Genomic DNA, 20479 nt, shown 5'->3' with positions numbered 1-20479 from the left:
TTTTTATTTTTTATTACTCAAATGATACCAGGTAATTCTTTGTTGTGTGGGGCTGTTCTGTGCATTGCAGGACATTTTTCTAGCAGCATCATTGGCCTATTCCTATTAGATGTTAGGAGCAACACCACTCCCAGTTGTGACAATCAAAAATGTCTCCAGACATTGCCAAATGTCTCCTGGGGGGTAAAATTCCTACAAGAATTTTGGTTCTGTGTAGCTGTTTTTCTTATGTAACAAATGGTGGTGGTGGGAGGGAAATACTATTTAGTGCTTATTTGGTTTGAGCTAGGCACTATACCTATGTGTTTAATTTCATCTTACAGATAAAGCTGAGGTTCAGAAAGAGAAAATAACCTGCTGAAGATCATAAACTAGTTCAGTAGTAAAATCAGGAGAGCAAACCAGGCTTGTTTGACTGCAAAGCCTTCAGTCCTTTCCTGCACACTCCCCATTGCCTCCCTGCAAGAAAGATAGCATACCTCAAGTCGAAGGTGAACAGACCACAAATGCAACAAGTGTGTCCAAAAGTATTTAAAAACTTTTTTTGGGGGGGGGAAGGGATTTATTTCTTGTATCCATTAAATTTATTTGAATATGAATCTACATGCTCACACTCACAGGCACTGGGTCTCCTTACCACCGTTGTAGCTCTGGTCTTATCTCTGAAAAACAAAGTGCGATACAGTGGAACAGCTTCAATTCTTCTTGTTACAAATTATACAAAGCCAGAGCCTAACAGTGCCAAAAGCAGCTGGTATTGTTTACCTAAGGGCTGAAAGCTAATAGTTAACTTTCTCTCATGTTAATTCAAGAAACAGTAAATAACGTCTCACTTTACAACTACAAACGAGAGGGACCGAGTAAAATGTCATAAAATGGAGAAGAAAGCATTAAAGCAAAGGCAAATGGAAAGGTTGGTTCCATGGCTCTCTCCCTCTCGCCTTTCGCCGCGCCCCGCGGGTCGGTGCTGCGCGGCCCGGGTCTCGACCGCCCCCGCCCAGCGCCAGTCTGCGGCGCCCGGAGCCTTCGGGCGGCCTTTCCCGCCCTGGGGCGAGCTCGGCCTTTCTCGGAGAAGCGTATCCCAGAGCCCGGCCTGGAAAAAACAACAGCAAGAAACTTTGACTCGGTTGGCGGTTCAGTGGAAACAGGCAAACCCCCAAGTTTGTTTCGGGGCTGCAGCCGCCGGGTCCGATTTGGGGGTGGGGTGGGGGCGTCATCACTGGCTCAGGTTCAAGTGCGCATGTGCGCCAGGAGTCGCTCGGGCACTTATTGAGCGCCCACTGTTTACTAGCGGGCGGGGGTGTGTATGCCGGGCGCGCAGTGGGGTGTGTGTTGGGGGCGGGGTGGGGTGGGGGCTCGGGCGCGCGGGACCGCCGAGGGGCGCGCAGGCCGCGGGCGCGCGCGCGGCTCCAGGGGCGGGGGGGGGGGCGGGGGGCGCGGGGGAAGGGCGGTGCGGAGGGGGGGCGGTGGAGGGCGGCGAGGGGGTGTGTCCCCAGCCTCGCCCGGGTGCTCGCTGGCTGGCGCGCGCCTCCGCTCCCTTCCCGGGCGGGAATCCGGGCCGGGTTGTGGCCGCGGCCGCGTACGTGAGCGCAGTGTCCCGGAGAGGGAGGGCAGGCCGACCAGGTGGGCGCGAACGGAGCCTCGGCGGGCGAGCGACCGTAGCCGAGCCGGGCGGTGGGCCGCGCCGGGTGGGCGGGCGCCGCGGCAGCCGCAGCGGGTTGCCGAGCCGAGCCGTCCGAGCGGTAGCTGCCCGCCCCGCGCCGCCGCTTGTAGCGGGGCGAGGTAAGCTGCACGGGGACCTCGCGGCGCTGCAGCCCAGGGACGAGGGCGGCCCGGGAACTTCCCACGCTCCACACGCCCTCGGGAGCCGGGCCGGCAGCTGGAGGGCACGGGAGGCGGGCGCCGCCGGGGCAGCGGCGGGTCGGGTCGCGGGGGCGCTGCGGCAGCGGCCGCGCCGGCCGGGAGGGGGTGGCCTCCCGCTCTCCCTCCCATGAGCCGCCTTGTTTATTTCGCCGGCTGCCGGCGCTCGCCTAGTGATCCCCTCCCCAACTTTGAGCGCCGGTCCGGAGTCGTCTCTCTGCCGGAGGGTGACCTGCCCCCTCCCTGACCCTTTCCGGCCGGGCCGCTGGCCCAGTCCTTTCGGCGCCCCGCGCGTTCCTGCCCGCTCCTCCGAGCGGCCCGGCGGGCAAGTGCCGGGCGCCGGGACGCGCGGCGCGACACACCCTCCACCTCGGGGGGCTGGCCCCCACCCTCCGGTTCCCGTCTCCCCACCCTCCACACTTCTGCGCGCCTTCACCCTGCCTCTCTTCTCCGGAGGCCCTGGCCTTCGTCGGCGCTGGCACTGCGGGCTTGTGGGGGTGCCCGGGTGGGGGCCCGAACGGGGAGTTTGTCATGTGCAAACAATTTCAAAGGCAGTATTTTCTTCCTTGCCTGGGAGTTCAGGGCTCAGCGCTTTCACTTTAGGATGGGCTCAGAAATCCAGAGAAGCCCATCTGTCAGGCGGCGAGGGGGGTGCTGCTGCCCCCTTTATTTCAGGCAGCCTTGGCCAGTGCCCAGTGATTTTGGAGCGCTTCCCCCAGGCGGGAGTTCTCCTGATGCCAGGCGGCCAGGTGCAGCGGTTACCTATAGGACACCAGTCAGTTCTTTAGACCCTGTTTTCTAGAAAAGTGTATTTGGTGCATTTTCCCTGAAAGCGAGTGATCAACAGGTATTGAAGGCCTTTTTGACACCCTCCTAAGGTGTTGTGTAAACCGAGGTTCCGGGTCTGAAGGAACTTGAAACACCAGGAAACATAGCAATGAAGTTCAGTTCCACAAATCCTTTTGAGGGGCTTCTGTGTTCTCAGCATCATGCCAGGCTCTTTGCGAGATAATAAGAGGGACCCAAGAAATCTAAGGCCTCAGTAAGCGTACTGACCAGGTGAAAGTGATTTGAGAGCTCAAGTTCAAATTAATGTGCTCTGGCTGCCTTGATGAAGATTAGAGTTGCAGAATGGATTTAAGAGTACTAAGTTATGAAACGTTATGCACATGGAGAATAGCTCTGTAGCAAAGGTCAAAGGCAAGGGAGGGAGAAGTAACAGGTGTGAAAGGTTACAGAGGGATTAGGGGAGGAGAAGAGGTTCAGACAGTTATCTCAGGGAGGATGAGAAAGATACATGAGATGATTCCCTCCAGGGTGTATAATCTCAGGGAGGAGACAGAAAGACTTGGGAAGTAAGACCTCAAGATGGGGCACAATTAACTGTCAAACTGCAAGGTGTAGACTAGGTGCTATTGGAATTCAGAAAAGGGCACTATGAGTAGTGATCACCAGGATTGTGTTCCCAGCAGATGAGACCCTTGAGATGGGCCATGAGGTACAAATGAACATGACTTTCCTGAGAGACAAGGGGATGTTTCCTGCACAGTAGGAGATAAAAATGGAGAGGAACAATGGTTGAGGTTGTGAATATCCTAGAAAGCCAGAGGGGAATCGCACTGTACCCTGTGTATACTAGGGAGATAGCAAAGGTTTTTCAGCCAGAGAGTGATGTAATGAAAGGATATTTGGAAGGGTTTTTAAAAGCAGTGTTAGGTGACAAATCAGTTAGTAGGCTGTTTTAGTTGTGGAGTACCCAGGCCTTGGACTGGGATAACTGGAAATGGAAAAATGGGTGGGTTTTAGAAGCATGACTGTTGAAATAATCTGTTGTCAGGGGCAGGATGAAGGAACGAGATGAATGGAAATTAATTCTTGGTGGAAATTGATTACACGCCAGGGCCTTGGAGCTGCTGTAGTTAGTAACTCGAGAAATCGGAAATGTGTGTTTTGGAGAGAAGTAATTGACACTCAGGCTGAAGAGAAGTTTCTTGCGTTTGCCAAGACATTCAAACAGAGGTGTCCTGCGAGCAGCCACAACACTGAGATTGGTGGGAAACCAGGTGTGTAAGGTGGGAGAGGCTGCTGTTGCGGGGGAGGGAAGGCATCAGTCATAGGGAGTCAGGCAGGATGCTAGTGAGCGGGGCTGAGGGTCTGAGTTGGAAGGTTCTGTTTGGTCTTGCCATTCACATGACATCACTTGGTCCTGAACCTGAAGTTAACAGAGCAACTCAGGGGAGTTGAGCCTCCGAGGAGGATGGGACACTTCTTCTTCTTATCAGGTGGATGGGATTGGAGATTGGAGGGAAGTAGGATGGAATTGATTAAACACGTAAATTGTTGGGCTTCGAAATAAGTTGAGTTGTGCTTGCCACCCAGACCTTCAATCTTGCCCTGGTGTCCCTTCGCAGGTGTTTGTCGGGGGAGCACCAAGATGAGGGGGCAGCAAGATGATCTAAAAGAGCAAGGAGGAAATTTTGGGTTGGGGGGTGGTGCTTCTTCCAGGGCCAGGCCCCTCCTAACTAGAGCCTTTGCTAGTTCCCAGGGAGCCAGCCACTCTCCAGCAGCCGGGAGCTGGTGCTTCTCCTGGTCTCCGAATTCTGCTTTCCTGTTGCAAGGGTGACTTAGGGCGATTTGCTGAACAAATTCCCCAAGCCTCAGCTTGCAACATCTGAGTGCTGGTGAATTTGAAGGATGATTGCAGAAAGTTGCAGAATGAACAAAAATATGATTGCAGTTACTTAGCCTCCTGGTTTCTCTGAGATGCAGGAACCGTGAACTAGCAGGGGAAGCTGACTTGCATGGGGCAAGGTGTCCATCAGATATTTTTTCTTTTTAGGGAATATATGATTGTCAAGAAAAAAAATTTTGAATGGAGCACAGATGGAGCTAATATACTTGTCACAGAGCTGTGTTTTCTATACGCTTTCGACTGTGACCTACATTAAGAAACAAAATTTACAGTATGACCTAGTACACTCAATTATGTATGTAAAAATTTTAATTCATGTACATGAAGTCCTCCTCCTTTTGCTTGCTGCAATCTCCTCTGATACTTGTATCTTCTATCCCACTATTTTTCATTAAAGAGTGCTTATTGTCTCCCACAAAGTCGACTTAACCGGTCTGTAATGGATCATAACCCACAGTTTGAAGAAAAGTTATAGAGGATTTTTGCATCTAGGAAGTGTTTAGTAAGGTGTTCCTGCTACCCTTATTAGTGCTGGAGGTGGAAGGAAGCAGGAGGAAGGGATTGAAAGTTTCCAGGTGTGATGGAGAGATTAGATACCTGTGTTTAAGGAGCAAGGCAAGATGATGAAATGCCAGGATGAAAGATAAGTAGCCATAGGGTTCAGAGGAAGAGGCTGTGGTATCGTGACTCGTAAGAACTTTCTGGAATCGGGAAGGAAGTCTGGGAGGGACCCTTTGGAGGTGTCTCGTGGTGGTGCATAGTTGTGGGGGTGCGGCCTGGGCCCTGGCATGGATTAGGGGTGTACTCGGTGTGTGGAAGAGTGAAGAACAGAGGTCCTTGTTAGAGGGAAGGGAGAAATCAAGGTTGGTTAGGATCAAAGGGTAGTTAGTGGAGGGGTTCTCACTGGGAGGCCTGGTGAATTTTCAGCCTTCAGACTAGTTGTAATTTGGACCTCACAAGGTTTTGCAGAAATTGGGAGCAGTCCAGAAAAACTTCTGGTTTGGAGACTCTCATAAAGAGTCAGACCAGGAGTTCCTGTCGTGGATCAGCACTTAATGAACCCAACTAGCATCTATGAGGACTCGGGTTCGACCCCTGGCCTCGCTTGGTGGGTTAAGGTTCTGGCATTGCTGTGAGCTGTGGTGTGTATGTCGCAGATATGGCTCAGATCTGGCGTTGCTGTGGCTTTGGTGTAGGCCGGCAGCCTCAGCTCCAATTAGACCCCTAGCCTGGGAACCTCCGTATGCAGCAGGTGCGGCCCTAAAAAGACCCCCAAAAAAGTCAGACCAGGCAGACCCCCTGGGGGTGGGAGGCAGGCCTGTGCCCCCAGCTGTCCTGATTGCAGTTCTCCTTATGGCCTCGGTCCAGTGTCTGTCGATTCCCTGCTCAGGCCTGCAGGCCTTTGGTTTTGTGGCCGGAAGAGACTCAAAGGCCAAGTAGGGAATTTGGGCTCCCTGTCCAAGGCTCCGGGTGGCCGCAGGAAGATTCAGTTAGGAGTGGGACATCATGGAATTGGAGAGCTCTGTGTACAAGTGGTGTGTTTAAGGCAGGTCAGAAGCACTTTCTCAGTTGCCGCTGCCTGGGACTTGGAAATGTTTGTTTTTCTGACAACTGGACTAGTACTAATTAGAGATGGCTTCAGGCTGTAGTCTCTATGAGGAGGCCAATTTCTAGTGACCCCAAGATCTCTCAGGCCTTCCCATTTTCCAATTCTGGCTGGCCACATTAGGTGGTGGCTCCTGGCACGTATCTTCTGAGAACTGTGTCAGGATAACAACTTGGTGAGATGTGAGTCATGACTGCCAAGGGCCGAATGACATTATCTTCTCAGGAGCTTTGATTCTGTGAGTCAGTAATAAAGGAGACAGGCTGCGTCATTTCTTCTCTTATTTCCTTCTTCTTTTCACGGCCCTTGGGGGTAGGACCCCAGGATCCAGAGATTGATAATCCAGGATTCATAACAACCATGGAGTAATTGGTTCAAGTCCAGGTGTGAATGCAAATGACTCCTGGAAAACCAGGTTGGTTCGAGGACCAGCTCAAGTCTGTGGTCTGGAGACAGGTTTGGTTTACCCTGGAGGTCCATAACCAGTTGTGATGTAGAGCACTTCCCTGGGGACCTGTAGGTGACAGAGTTGAACAGGAGCGCCACCCTGCTTTTTACCGGTGTGTGGTCGGATTATTTTAGAATATTGCTTTTGTAAAGAAAAAAAAAAAAGTCAAAACTGAAGTGCTTTTTGCTTAAAAAAGTATGCGGCTGTAGGATGCAAGGATAACTGGAAGTCAGCCAAATTGTATCCAGTTAAGCCCATTTCCTGTTGTATGTGATGGTTTGGTTACTAGATCAAAGCAGTGATGCAGCAGCTATAGTACACTTTCGCTTTAGTACAGTATTTAACAGTTATCTTAAGATATCACGGTCCATATTAAATAAGTGGTGGAATGTGGGCTGGATGGTGTTATTAATTTAATTTGACAGTTATATGCAAAAACCGTTAATTAGTGGCACTGAGTCAGCCTGGAGAGAGGGCTCAAAATGAGTGCCAGGGGTTCTATTCTTGGCCTTGAGCTGTTCATCATTTTTCCCAGTGTTGTGGATGAAGGTGCAAGAAGGTATGTTTGTCAGTTTTGTTGATGGCATAGAAGTGGGAGGAGTTGCTTATTTAGTAGACAAACCAAGGTTCAAAAATATCCAGGAGGGCCTACATTAAACAAAGAAATACAGTGAGGGATAAATGTAAAGTCTGATGTAGTTGGGTTTTTTTTTTTTTGCTTTTTTTACTAATGAATTTTATTACATTTATAGGTGTACAGCAATCATCACAACCAAATTCTGATGTAATTTTTAAAATCTGAATTGTAATGTTTGTACATTCTGGTAAGATACTTCCACTTCTGGAGACCACATCTGAAATGTAGCTGATGCTTTGTGAACAGAGATTATTTAGACTTTTATTTTGTTTTGTTTGTTTTCATTGTAACTGGTCTGGAAGTAATCTATATGTGATTCCGATGGATATGTCTTTATAATGTAATAAAAATAATGTTTAGGAAAAGTTTTTTTTTTTTGTCTTTTTGGGACCACACTCGTGGCATATGGAGGTTTCCAGGCTAGGGGTCGAATTGGAGCTGTAGCCATCAGCCTACGCCACAGCCACTCAGGATCCGAGCGCGTCTGCGACCTACACCACAATTGAAGGCATCGCTGGATCCTTAAGCGACTGAGCAAGGGCAGGGATCGAACCCGCAACCTCATGGTTCCTAGTTGGGTTCTTTAACCGCTGAGACACGACGGGAACTCCATAGGAATAGCTTAAATAACACGGACAAATGTTTCTGCTAAAAGTTGAGGTGCATCTACAATATGACTGCAAATCTTACAGTGTATAGAAAAGGCCTGGAAGGAAATATACTAATAATTCAAATACCAAAACACTAATATAGGTTACTTCTAGATGGAATAAGTTGAGTGACTGTCTTTTTTCACGTTTTCAATTTACTATTTGCATTTTTTATAGTGTGTATGTATAGCACAGTGGGAAAAACACTGATATATTTTTAAAATATGTTCTATTTTTTTAGAGCAGTGCTTTTAGGTTGACAGCAAAGTAGAGCAGAAGGTTCAGAGAATTCCCACATCTTCTCTCCCCCTGCACGTGTACAGCCTCCCTAGCTATCAATACCTCTCACCAGAGTGGTACATTAGTTGTAATTGATGAACCTACACTCACTGACATGTCATGATTACACAAAGTCCATAGTTTCCACCGGGGTTCACTCTTGGTGTTGTACATCCTGAGTTTGGACAAATATATCCACCATTATAGTATCACATGGAGTACTTTCACTGCCCGAAAATCCTCTGTGCTTTGCTTATTCACCCCTCCCACTTCCTAACCCTTAGTAACCACTAAATGTTTTACTGCCTCCACAAGTTTTGCTTTTTTTAGAATGTTATATAATTGGAATCATACGGTATATAGTCTTTTCAGATTGGCTTCTATCACTCAGTAACATGTGTCTTATCTTTCTCCATGTCTTTTCATGGCTTGATATAACTCATTTCTTTTTAGCACTGAATAGTATTCCATTGTCTGGATGTACCACAATGTATTTATCCATTCCTCTGCTGAAGGACATCTTGATTGCTTCCAAGTTTTGGCAATTATTATCAATCACATAGCCATAAACATCTGTGTAGAGGATTTCATGTGGACATAAGTTTTCAGCTCCTTTGGATACATATCCAGGAGCACAGTTGCTGGATCTTATAGTAAGAGTGTGTTTAGTTTTGTAAGAAAGCACCAAATTGTCTTCCAAAGTGGCTGCACCATTTTGCATTCCCACCAGCAGTAAATGGGAGTTCCTGCTGCTCTACATCCTCACTAGCATTTGTTGTCAGTAATCTGGATTTTGGCCATTCTCAAGGTGTGTAGTAGTATCACATTTTAATTTGCGATTCCCTAATGACTTGTGATGACATCTTCTCATGTGCTCTTTTGTCATCTGTCTTCTTTGGTGAGGTGTCTGTTAAGGCCTTTGGCCCCCCTTTTAAAAATTGAGTTGTTTTCTTGTTGAGTTTTAAGAATTCTTTGTATATTACGGATAATTATCTTTTATCAGATGTATGTCTTTTGCAGATATTTTCTCCCAGCCTCTGGTTTGTCTCTTCATTCTCTTGAACACTGCTATTTAAAAAATGTATTAAGGACAGGATGGGGTAAAGGGGAATGATTCATTCAGCAACTACCCTTAAGTATCTACCTGTTATGTGTCAAGCACAGACTAGGCACTGGAGTCTCAAAGGAGGACTCAGTCCCTGACCTGAAGTTGATGATCGGATTGAAAGGGGGAGACAGATAGGTAGATAGATAAGCACAGTATAGCCCTGGTGGTGCCCCAGGTGCTGAGGAGGGGGCAGATCAGGTGGGAAGAAGGTTTTGAGATTGTTCTGTGATTCCTGAGTTTCATCCTCATCTGGGTGGCATGAGGCTTTTTAGAAAATAAGGCCAGTTCTTAACTGGACCAGAAATTCATCAGTGCAGTCACAGGGTATATATATATATATTTTTTTTTACTTCCTTTTTTTGGCCATACCTATGGCATATGGAAGTTCCCAGGCTAGGGGTCAAAGTGGAGCTGCAGCCACCGGCCTTGCAACACAGCCACGGCAACACTGGACCCAAGCCGCATCTTTGACCTACACTGCTTGCAGCAACGCTGGATCCCTAATCCACTGAGTGAGGCCAGAGGTAGAACTTGCATTCTCATGGAGACTAGTTGGGTTCTTAATGCACGGAGCCACAACGGGAACTCCAGATCTAGATATAATGACCTCTGCTGGTCATGTGATAATTCAGACCACTGCAGGGCCATGATTTAAAAGAAACATGAACAAACTTCACCTATAGGAAGGAGACTAGGATGACGTGGGATCAAGGATGATTGGAGTACACTCACAGGGTGGGTACACAATAGTGCTTTCCAGGAGTTCCCGTTGTGGCGCAGTGGTTAATGGATCTGACTAGGAACCAAGAGGTTGCAGGTTCAACCCCTGGCCTTGCTCAGTGGGTTAAGAATCCGGCGTTGCCATGAACTGTGGTATAGGTCGCAGATGTAGCTTGGATCTGGTGTGGCTGTGGCGGTGGCGTGGGCCGGCGGTTACAGCTCCGATTGGACTCCTAGCCTGGGAACCTCCATGTGCCTAGGGAGAGGGCCTAGAAAAGGCAAAAAGACTAAAAAAAAATAGTGCTTTCCAATATTATCAGGTATAGGAAAGAGTGTTTCTGCTTCTGGTGTCCAGATATGACCAATGCATGGAACAATTTTTCCCCCTCTAGCTTCAGATTCTTTCTCTGTAGAATTTCATTACATACTTCCTTGTCTGTTGAGTGTTTACACTGAAAGTGATGAGTTTTAAATTTCTTTTTAACCTTAAAAACTGGGAGAGCAGAAACTTTTGAGTGGGATTTCCCAGGAGTGCATTTATTTAGTTTATATCATCAGACAGTACATTTGTGGTTTGAATGAAAAGTTTTTCACTTTTGTTATTTGCAGCTTACATGTGGGAAGTCTAATTTTGCCTTTACTTCAGCTTTACTGAAATAGATGGTGGATTTAGAATCCTCCCATATTATGTAAAAACTTGAGATTTTCTTCTTGATATTTTTGGATTACTTCTTTTGTTGTTGTTGGGGGCACTGCTTGGGCTAAATCACATACCAAAAGTTTCTTAGAGAAACTCTGCAAAGAGGACACAGCTTTATCTCATCTTTTGGAGAATAACATAAGATTTCTGTCACCGTGTGATACATGCCTACATTTTTGCATCTGAAAAAAAAAAAATCGGTGTGGGGTAGTTCCCGTTGTGTCTCAGTGATAACGAACTTAATTAGTATCCATAAGGACTCAAGTTCAATTCCTGGCCTCGCTCAGTGGGTCAAGGACCCGGCATTACCCTTAGGTGTGGTGTAGATCACAGACACAGCTTGGATCCTGAGTTGCTGTAGCTGTGACATAGGCTGGCAGCTGCCACTCTGATTCTACCCCTAGCCGGGGAACTTCCATATGCCTCGGGTACGGCCCTAAAAAGCCAAAAAACAAAAAACAGAAAAAAATCAGTGTGGGCAAAAAAGTGCTTTCTTCATGTGGAGTAATTTCAGGGTGCGTGACCTTGGGGAGCTCAGTTATAGATGTATGTAAAAATATAGGCAGAACTTGTTAATTTAGAACTATCCTTGGAAGTCTTGGTGTACTTGCTGGTCAAGGGCCCAGCAGCCTTTATTTCAGTATCATTAGGACCTCACACAGTGTGTGGCACGTCGGCCTGGCTTTTGGAATTGCTGTGCATCAGTTTCCTGGGCCACATAGCAGTGGGTACGGGAAAAACTTAGGCTATGACACTTTTTTTTTTAAAGGCCAAATACGATAAGAAATAACAGCTCTCAGCCTTTTTTGTTCTCTGAGTCCTGGGAAGCCATAAAACTCTTTTAGTAAAAACAACCACACTCAGTGGCTGTTTTTCAAAGTGCAGGGGGAATGAAAAACTCCCTCGCCTCCTTCTATTTTTCCTTTTCTGCTGAAAATGAATTGCTCCTGGTGTGCTGTTCTTAAATTCCTGTGTCCTCTATCCATTTTAATCTTGTTATCTATTTTTATGGTGACTGTCGCCATGGTACTTGTGCTCTTTACATAGCACAACAGAGATTTCGGATGTCTGATAGGACAGCTCAGAGTTCTGCTTCAGCCAGCAGAGAAACTGTGCTGGGGTAGTGTTTTTTTTTTTTTTTAATTGAGGTGTGATTTGCATACAGTGGAATCCTCAGATCTGAAGTGTGCTGTTTAATCAGTTTTGACAAACGTATCTGGAGATTGAACATTTCCGTCACCTCCAGAGTGTTACTCCTCCCCCAACCAGAAGGACCACAGCGCTGAGTTCTATCACCTGGGTTAGTTTTACCTACACTAGGTCCTTAATACTAGAATGTTGTGTTTCTAAGGCCTTTAGACATGGTGTTTTTGAAGAGGTGGAGAAGTGTGTGTGTGTGTGTTTAAAAGTCAGCCTTCTCTATGGTTGGGTGACCCCGAGGAGTAAATAATATTTTGGAGCTTGTCTAATGTGGTGGTCAGATTCTTCTTTCTCATTAGCCCACGGGATCCAAATTTATGTTAGAAATCCCCACTCCCAGATGGAAGAGAAGAGTCTGAGGCACAATGGCTAGGCCTGGTGTGCAGTACGTGTGACTGGTGTGTGTGTGTGTGTGTGGCTGGAGAGTTGGAATGCTCAACTAGAGCTGAAATTGCTCCTAGGACAGCCCTTTGAATTACCCAGAAGCCACCTGACATGCCTTTCTCTCTCTCTCTCTTTTTTTTTTTACCTCTTCCTTGCACCAGATATAAATTGAACCATCCACCGAGTCACAGAGCCTGGCTTCTAATATTGAAACAAGATCTGTGTTGCAGAGCTGGCTGCTTTGCACTGCCGAATTCTCAGCCTCCTGTCATATTTGGGTAGAAAGTGCCCCTAAACACGTGACTGAACAGTAGGGAACAGGGTCCGTTTTCTTTCTTTTTGTAAAAAAAAATTAAATGGCAAAATGAGATTTTCATTACACAAGTCGGATGCGGACTCGTTCTCTGTAGGGAAAGAACCAAAAAGCAAACCTTTCAGAGCAAATAAAATCTTCCTTGACAACCACTCCTAATCCTGGGCCTTCTCCAGAGGTTAACCACTGTTTTGAGCTTGTCAGTATTCTTCAGATGCTTAACATACTTGCATTTATACCTATAGAACTTTTAAAAAGTTAAGTGCACTGCACTGCAAATGGTATTGTGCTCTGCCCCTCCCCCACTACCCCCACTAGATCTTGCTCCCATCAGTATGTATAAGTCTTGTTGATTTTGTTTAACTCCTGCTTGGCCTTCCTTAGAATCAGAAGACTAAACCCTTGTTTGACTTAGCCTAATTGATGGATGTTTAAATTCTTCCCAAATCCTCCGCTGTTACAAATGCTGTTACAGTACACATGGCTGCACCTGCCTCTCTGTAACACAAGTGACTGTTTCTCCAGGGTAGATAGTGAGAAAGAGGACTTGCTGGGTAATAGGGTCCTTCGATGTTAAACCTTAATAAAGACCCATTACAGGAGTTCCCGTTGTGGTGCAGCGGAAATGAATTCAACTAGGAACCATGAGGTTGCGGGTTTGATCCCTGGTCTTGCTCAGTGGGTTAAGGATCTGGCGTTGCCATGAACTGTGGTGTAGGTCGCAGATGTGGCTTGGATCCCGGGTTGCTGTGTCTGTGGTGTAGGCCGGCGGCTACAGCTCCGATTAGACCCCTAGCCTGGGAATCTCCATATGCTGCAGGAGCAGCTCTAGAAAAGGCAAAAAGACAAAAAGACAAAAAAAAAAAAAAGACCCATTACAGGGTCAGTTCTGAGTTTAGACTTAATGTAGGCCATAGGCAGGGCATACTTGAGGATGAGCTCAGACATGAGGCAATTATTTTCTAAGACTGGGGCAGGTTTTATTTAGGCTGTGCAAGTGTGTGGCCCCCACGTTTCAGCTTGTCTGGAAAGGTGGCTGTTGGGAAGGGCTCTGCTGAGCCTCATAGCCTGTTTGGTCTGGTCCCCCAAAGACTCTGGCCTGAATGTTGGAGAAGAATCCCTGGATGGGAGTTCTTGGTGGCTCAGCAGGTTAAGGATCCCATGCTGTCACTGCTGTGGTGCAAGTTCGATCTCTGGCCTGGAAACTTCTGTACACCGTGGGTGTGGCCAAAAAAAAAAAAAAAAAATCCTTGGATGGATGAGTCCATTGTAGACTCTGTGTGGTAAATTCTAAACCTAGTTCATTCCCTAGCTGGAGACCTTCATGCATCTGTGATTCTTCTCTGTCCATCATTAGAAAACAAAGTGTGGCTTCATCGTGCAAAGCCAAGGGTGAGGCATTTAGAAGCACTTTAGTGTTCCATTTCATTTTTTTTTTTTTTAAACCCTAGAACATTGTCGTGTGACTCCTAATAACAATTCCATTTTGTTAGGAGAAGGATGATGTGTGGCTTTCTGTATTTATACTTCTTGTCATCATCTCTGGATCTCGGAGAACTTGTAGGAAACATGAAAATTCATCATATTAGGCCAAACCATGCCTTAGCCAGCCAGGCAAGGGAGGCTTGGCTCTGTCCCCTTTCTTTCTTTTTTCTTTTTATGGCCGCATCTGTGGCATATGGAAGTTCCCAGGCTAGGGTTTGAATCAGAGCTACAGCTGCTGGCCTACGCCACAGCCACAGCAATTCAGGATCTGAGCTGCATCTGTGACCTACACCGTAGCTCACGGCTGGATCCTTAACCCACTGAGTGAGGCCAGGGATTGAACCCTCATCCTCATGGATGCTAGTTGGGTTCATTACCACTAGTAACAATAACAGGAACTCCACTAGTCGGGTTCTTAACCTGCTGAGCCACGATGGGAACTCCAGCTCTGTCCCTTTTGAAGGGATCATGCTGGTGCCACTGGTCACCTAGCTAGTGAGGAGCAGAGCCTGTTGCATCCTTAATTATTCCACATGCATTTGCCTTCAGATTCCTTAAGCAGAGGTTAGAAAACACCCTTGCATCCAAACAGCTGTCCAAAGCCAGTAATGCATTTATATTGCCTTCTTTGGGCTCTTGAGACGTCTCCTCCTCTGGTCAAGGTTGGGGCCTTATCTTATCTCCCTCATTTGCTAGATACTCCCAGAGTCCTACGGCCTTGATCTTTCTGGCTCCCTTAGTGTGCTTTCCCCGTCATGTAGCCCATTAAGGTGACGGTCCTCTAGTTTTACAAGTTTTCTTTTTTCCTTCCTTTTTTTTTTTCTCTTTTTTTTCTTTTCTTTTCGGCCACTCCACGGCATATGGAATTCCCAGGCCAGGGATCGGATCTGAGTCACACTTTCGACCTATTGTGCAGCTATGGCAAAGCTGGATCCTTTAACTACTGTGCAGGGCCGGGGATCAAACCTGCGCCCTGGCTCTGCAGAGATGCTGCTCAGCCCATTGTGCCATAGCAGGAACTCCAAGTTATCTTTCTTGATGGGCAGTCACCAGCGCTGGGGATGATTCTCTAAGTTTATAGAGAGTAGCGGGCAATGTGTTTTTATTTTCAGTGTTTTTGCAGTGGTGCCGGACAAAACAATTTGTTCTTTGGCCTCTGTGACCATTGTAGGGGGACAGTCCAATCTGTAGTGCTATCAAGGGCCCTGGGTTGCCACAGAGCTCTTCCTTGACTTTGATTTTTTTTTCTTAAATGTATTCCACAGCCCTTGTTGATGGGAAACTGTGCTGTCTGCTTTCCTCCTCCTTGAGTGAAGTTTTCCCTGTGATCTTCCCATGAGCTTGGCTGGTCACTACCCAGAGCTTGGTGCCTTTTTTTAGGCTCACATTTGCTGACCTTAGCACTGGAGGTGCTTCTTCTCATTCTTTGCTGGGCTCCTCTCTCAGACCTGGGGAATCGGAAGCTCTAGGGAGGGGAGCTAGGTGACTCTTAACAACCAAGGCACTCTTTGAAAAAAAAGAAAAAAAAAACTGCATCATCTCATCAAAGCCTCGAGGTTTCCTTTGGAGTAGGAGGCCAGTGTTTTTCTCACTTTACAGGTGAGGAAACTGAGGCACAGAGGAGCAAAGTAGTTTGCCCAAGCTCACAAATTGGGTAGTTAGTGCTTGTTTGCAACCCTGGCTGTTTCCCTGTGCATTCTCTTTGGGATATTTGTGAACGTGTTAAGTAGGGGTAATTGTAGCCCTGGTCCCAGGGAGCCCCATGTGGGATGCTTTGCTGTCATAGTGCCTCTTTCATTTCCCCTCCCACACACCAACACACTAACCTCTCTGTGACTCAGGTTTTCACGAACAAGGAGCCTCATCTTGCCTAGGCTCTAACTTGATACCTGATTTTCCTGTATAATATGGTGGAAAGAGCATAGCTTTTGGAGTTGGATGTGTTTGGACTCACATCTTGGTTCTGTCAGTTTGTCACCCTGTGGCCTTGGGAATGTTACTCAACCTCCTGGAGCCTCAGTCTCCGCATCTGTAAAGTGGAGAAGGTGATGGCACTTATCCCATGGGATTATTGTGAGGGACACAGTGAGACACAGTCTGTGTGTGACATGCTCAACCAATGGCTGGCACATACATCTTTGAGAAATGAAAGCTCTTGGAACATTCATCAAGGACCAGCAGTCTTTGAAAGCCTGTGCATTGCACAGAAGCCTGTGTTTCTCTTGCCCTTTGATTCTGTCACAACTGACAAAGCAGGTAGATGCAATTCAGAGGTTTGGGAACAGCTCACTGCCTTTCCCCTCAAAAAAGAGTGTTTTTTTTTTTTTTTTTGGTCTTTTTAGGATCACACCTGTGGCATATGGAGGTTCCCAGGCTAGGGGTTGAACCAGAGCTGTAGCCACCAGCCTATGCCACAGCCACAGCAATGCAGGATCCAACCTATATCACAGCTCACGGCAACACCGGATCCTTAGCCCACTGAGCAAGGCCAGGCACCAAACCTGTGTCCTCATGGATACTAGTCAGATTCGTTTCAGCTGAGCCACGACGGGAACTCTCAAAAGAGTCTAGTCTTCTGCTGGCCCTGAACTATGTTCACCCTCCCTGCCTGCCTGACTTGGGCCGGGAGTCCATGTGGTGTCAGCCTCCTGGGTCATCCTGGGGCCAGCCATGGCTGTGACCTACTGTGTGCCAGCATCAGCACTTGAGGGGGCCCTGTGGTCCCTGTGATTGACCCACATTTGTTTTGTCACTCTGCCTGAGAATGTCCTCAGCAGTGAGCGTGCTCTCATCCTCCGTCCTTTTCAGGAAAATCATCCGAGAGTGGATGCCCCAGTATCCTGAGCTGGGGCCAGGTTGCCCTTTCATTTGGCCTGTGTCTGTGTCTCTCCGTCACCCTTGAACTCACCCTAAGCCCCAGGAACCTTCAGTTACTGGGGCATGAAGGTTCCCTAACTGGCTTCTGGAGAGAAAGCTCCTGACTTGGTGGCCTGTGCCCTGAGTGAGTGGCCTCCCCAGCTGCGCTCATTTTCCATCATTTTACCATGTATTTAAACTGCCTTCCTTACGGTATCTAAGAGGCTCTTCATTTAGGCTTTCTGTTTTCTGGGGGAAATGTGTCTGTCTCTCCCCACCCTCTAGTCACTCAGCAGATTTTTCCCCCCCTTAGATTCATAACACATTTTATTTCAACTTATGTTAGACACTGAAAATTTTAACATGCACATTCATCTATGAGCTTAATCCTAAAAACCATCTTTTTAAAAATCGGGCTTCAGTGTCAGATTGCTGGATGGATGTTTTTTGCATTTTTCCCCAAAGAAGCAAATTCTGATTCATTCATTTAATTATACAGCACAGATATATGAATGTCGCTCTGGAGCATGTTAAGTGCTTTAATAAACAAGTGCTGGGTGTGGGATGCAGGTGGAGCTCAGTGAGGCCTCACGTTCTTGAAAGGCAGTGTCTGAAGCCGAGGCGCCTTCATTATTTAGTTCATGGCAAGAGCCTGGCACATGTGTTGAATACCAGCAGATTTTTGAAAGCACTAGAGGTCTGGTTCTGTTGTGTCCTTCCCCCCGGGTTTCTGGTGACTCGGTGCTGACCTGTTTTCGGTGTGGTTCTGTAGGGTGAATTTGGATCCAGATTCAGGACAGCTGGATCCCGGGATGGACGCGTCAGATTTGGGAGTTTGCTCGCAGAGCCTGGTCGTGCTCCACCTGCGGGAGGTCTGGCAGCAGGCCTTGAATTCCCCTGGTCAGGGCACCAAGACGGATTTTGGCTGGGAGAGGAGTGCAGGGCTGGGACCTATGTGCTGAAAGCGAGGTGCGTGGCCAGGCCGTGTAGGGTCCAGCTTTGGGCTGCAGAGCCGAGCTGACTGGCTGGGCATTGAGCTCAAGCAGGGAGCCCTGGGGCTGGTTCTCTGTGGCCATCTGGCCTCTAAATGGAATATGTTGGGTTTCTCAATTCCCATCTTGCCGAAATCACAGTGCTGTTTTGATTTCATTTCATCAGTGGCTCACCCCTGGTCCACTTCTTGATTTCCCATCAGAGTCAGCAATTGTATTACTGGTTCTGGTTGAATATTCTCTTGCAACCTCAGTTCCCTGATGCCAGTGGATGGCGGCCATCAAGCATTCCGAGTGGCCTGCTGTGTCATTTCAGGGTCCAGCGCCAGTCTGAGAACGGACAGGGGTGGGACCACATTTGTTGAGATCCTTCCAGATGCTGGGCACTGAGCCTGTTTTTCACAGGTGAGGTGAGAAATGGAGGCTCTGAGGTGGTGGCTCATTGCCGAAGCTCACACAGGTCAAGGTGATGGGTTGCGGGGAGCCCTTTTCTCTGGGAGAGGCGTTCTGGGCAGTGTGCCCGGGCTTAGCTTCTCTTGCACGTGCTGGTTCCATTTTGAGGAGCTGGTTTTAGTTGCGCAGGTGATCCAGCCCTTTTTTACGCTCAGCCACAGCACTCCTGGGGAATGGGAAGCGTTCCCGTTGGCTCCAGTCCCGGGAGAGCAGAGCAGTCTCCCGGGAGACGTGGTGGCGGGACAGCGTGAGGAGCTGCCCCCCCATCCTGAAACAGGAAGGCTGACTCAACTGGGGAGTCAGAGTGAAGGGGAAAGTTGTATTCGAAGTTGATCCATGGAAGCCTGGTACTGTCCTTCTGGCCAGACTCCTGCCATCTTGGCTAGTCAGCCATCCTGGTCTTGGAACCAATTCTGGTATCCAGTTCTTATTTCAGTTCCTAAATGTTATTAGCCACTAGAATCGCTAGTCATCCCAACAGCACATTTTTTTTTTCCCCTTCTTTTTATTGCCGCATCTGAGGCATATGGAAGTTCCCAGGCTAGGGGTTGAATCTGAGCTGCAGCTGCCGGCCTAGGCCACAGCCATAGCCACAGCAATGCGGGATCCTTAACCCACTGAGCAAGGCCAGGGATCTAACCCATATCCTTAGGGACACTATGCCGGGTTCTTTACCTGCTGAGGCACAAGAGGAACTCCCAGCACGTGATTCTTTTTTTTTTTTTCTTGTCTTTTCTGTGGCCGCACCAGGGCATATGGAGGTTCCCAGGCAAGGGGTCGAAATCCAAGCTGTAGCTGCCAGCCTACACCAGAGCCACAGCAACGTGGGATCTGAGCCGCGTCTGCAACCTACACCACAGCTCACGGCACCAGCATGTGATTCTTATTTTGTGATTTATAATTTCCAAGATCCCAGCTTATTTCCCACTGGCTTACGTTTGGCAGCGTTGTAGCTCCCACTTGAGACTTGGATGCCTGAGGGTTATCAGGGTACCTCGGTCCCTTCCCTTCCCTGTTTCTCTTTCCGGATGGATGTCTCTCATTGGCCCTTCTTGTCTGCACGTGCCTGGTTTCCCATCTATCATTTTGGCTTGCCCACTCCTGGCCGGGCCCCCGGACCAGGTGGCTGCTTTCTTGGGCACCTGTAGCCCTGTGTGCTCTGATAATGCACCCTGGGAGAGGGCTGCTGCCTTTATTACTACTTTATTACTACTATTCCAGCCAGGAAAGTCAGCAGGTGGCTCTCACCTTCCCTGCAAACCCCTCTGTCTATTTACTTAGCATCATCAGGGAATGTGATTATTCATTCAGATGACTGCTGAGTTCCAAATAGTTTTTTTCCTTTAACCAGTTCAATGAAAACATAGGGAGCTTGCATTTCTCTGCCTTCAAAGGGGTGAGAGAACATAAGGGGCCCTTTTCTTGTCTTTCAGGATGGGCACCTCAGGCATCATGATCATGAAGCTTCCCTTTCTGGCGAACCATTCAGGGTCTTCTGCTAATGGTTTCTGGATTGTTAAGCCTTTTATTTATTTTGTTTTATTTTCTTTTGGCCATGCCCGTGGCATGCACAAGTTCCTGGGCCAGAGATTGAACTTGGACCACAGCAGTGATCCACGCCACAGCAGTGGCAGTGCTGGGTTCTTAACCCACCGAGCCACCAGGGAGCTTCTGTTAGGCATTTAAAATTTTCCCCTCTGTGTTTTATGTTTTGTGTTTTTTCTCTTTAAAAAGTTTTTGTATGTGTTGTATTTTTGAGGGTGGTTCTTCTGCTGCCAGCTCTTGCTTTTCAAAACTGTAAGTGCCTCTAATAGAGCCCTTCTTCCTAATGAAACTCACACTGTTTTCCTCACAGCCTTGTGAGGGTCAGACAAGGCAACGTGAAGGCATCAGGGCTGGGACTCTGGAGCCCCTGTCCTGCTGCTGGGTCTCCACTTGGGGAAGAGAGAACTAGACCAGGGAGGGGCCAGGAAAGCTGCAGACATCACAGCTTGCCAGCTGGAAGCATGTCAGTGGGCTCTTAGGGGAACCTCAGTTTTCTGAGCTGCAAAATTGGGATTATGTCATCCCTCTATATTTTCTGGAGTTGCCGGGAG

General features: G+C 47.9%; 1 protein-coding gene across 3 annotated transcripts in view; it reads left to right on the top strand.

Annotated features, from left to right (window-relative positions):
* Positions 1–838: 838 nt before the first annotated feature.
* Positions 839–20479, top strand: part of ZNF395 (zinc finger protein 395) — a 46115-nt gene continuing 26474 nt past the window's right edge. The window contains exon 1 of one of the 3 annotated variants that reach the window (XM_047759907.1): positions 839–913. In XM_047759907.1, the coding sequence (XP_047615863.1) occupies positions 876–913 (38 nt within the window). In that variant the 5' untranslated portion in view covers positions 839–875. Of the gene's footprint in view, positions 914–1584; positions 1783–20479 lie in introns of those variants that run through there. The other 2 variants (XM_047759908.1, XM_047759909.1) reach the window with 2 other exon arrangements.

The sequence above is a fragment of the Phacochoerus africanus genome, chromosome 15 (assembly GCF_016906955.1).
Source record: "Phacochoerus africanus isolate WHEZ1 chromosome 15, ROS_Pafr_v1, whole genome shotgun sequence".
Lineage (NCBI taxonomy): Eukaryota > Metazoa > Chordata > Mammalia > Artiodactyla > Suidae > Phacochoerus > Phacochoerus africanus.
This window is presented reverse-complemented; position numbering and strand designations above follow the sequence as displayed.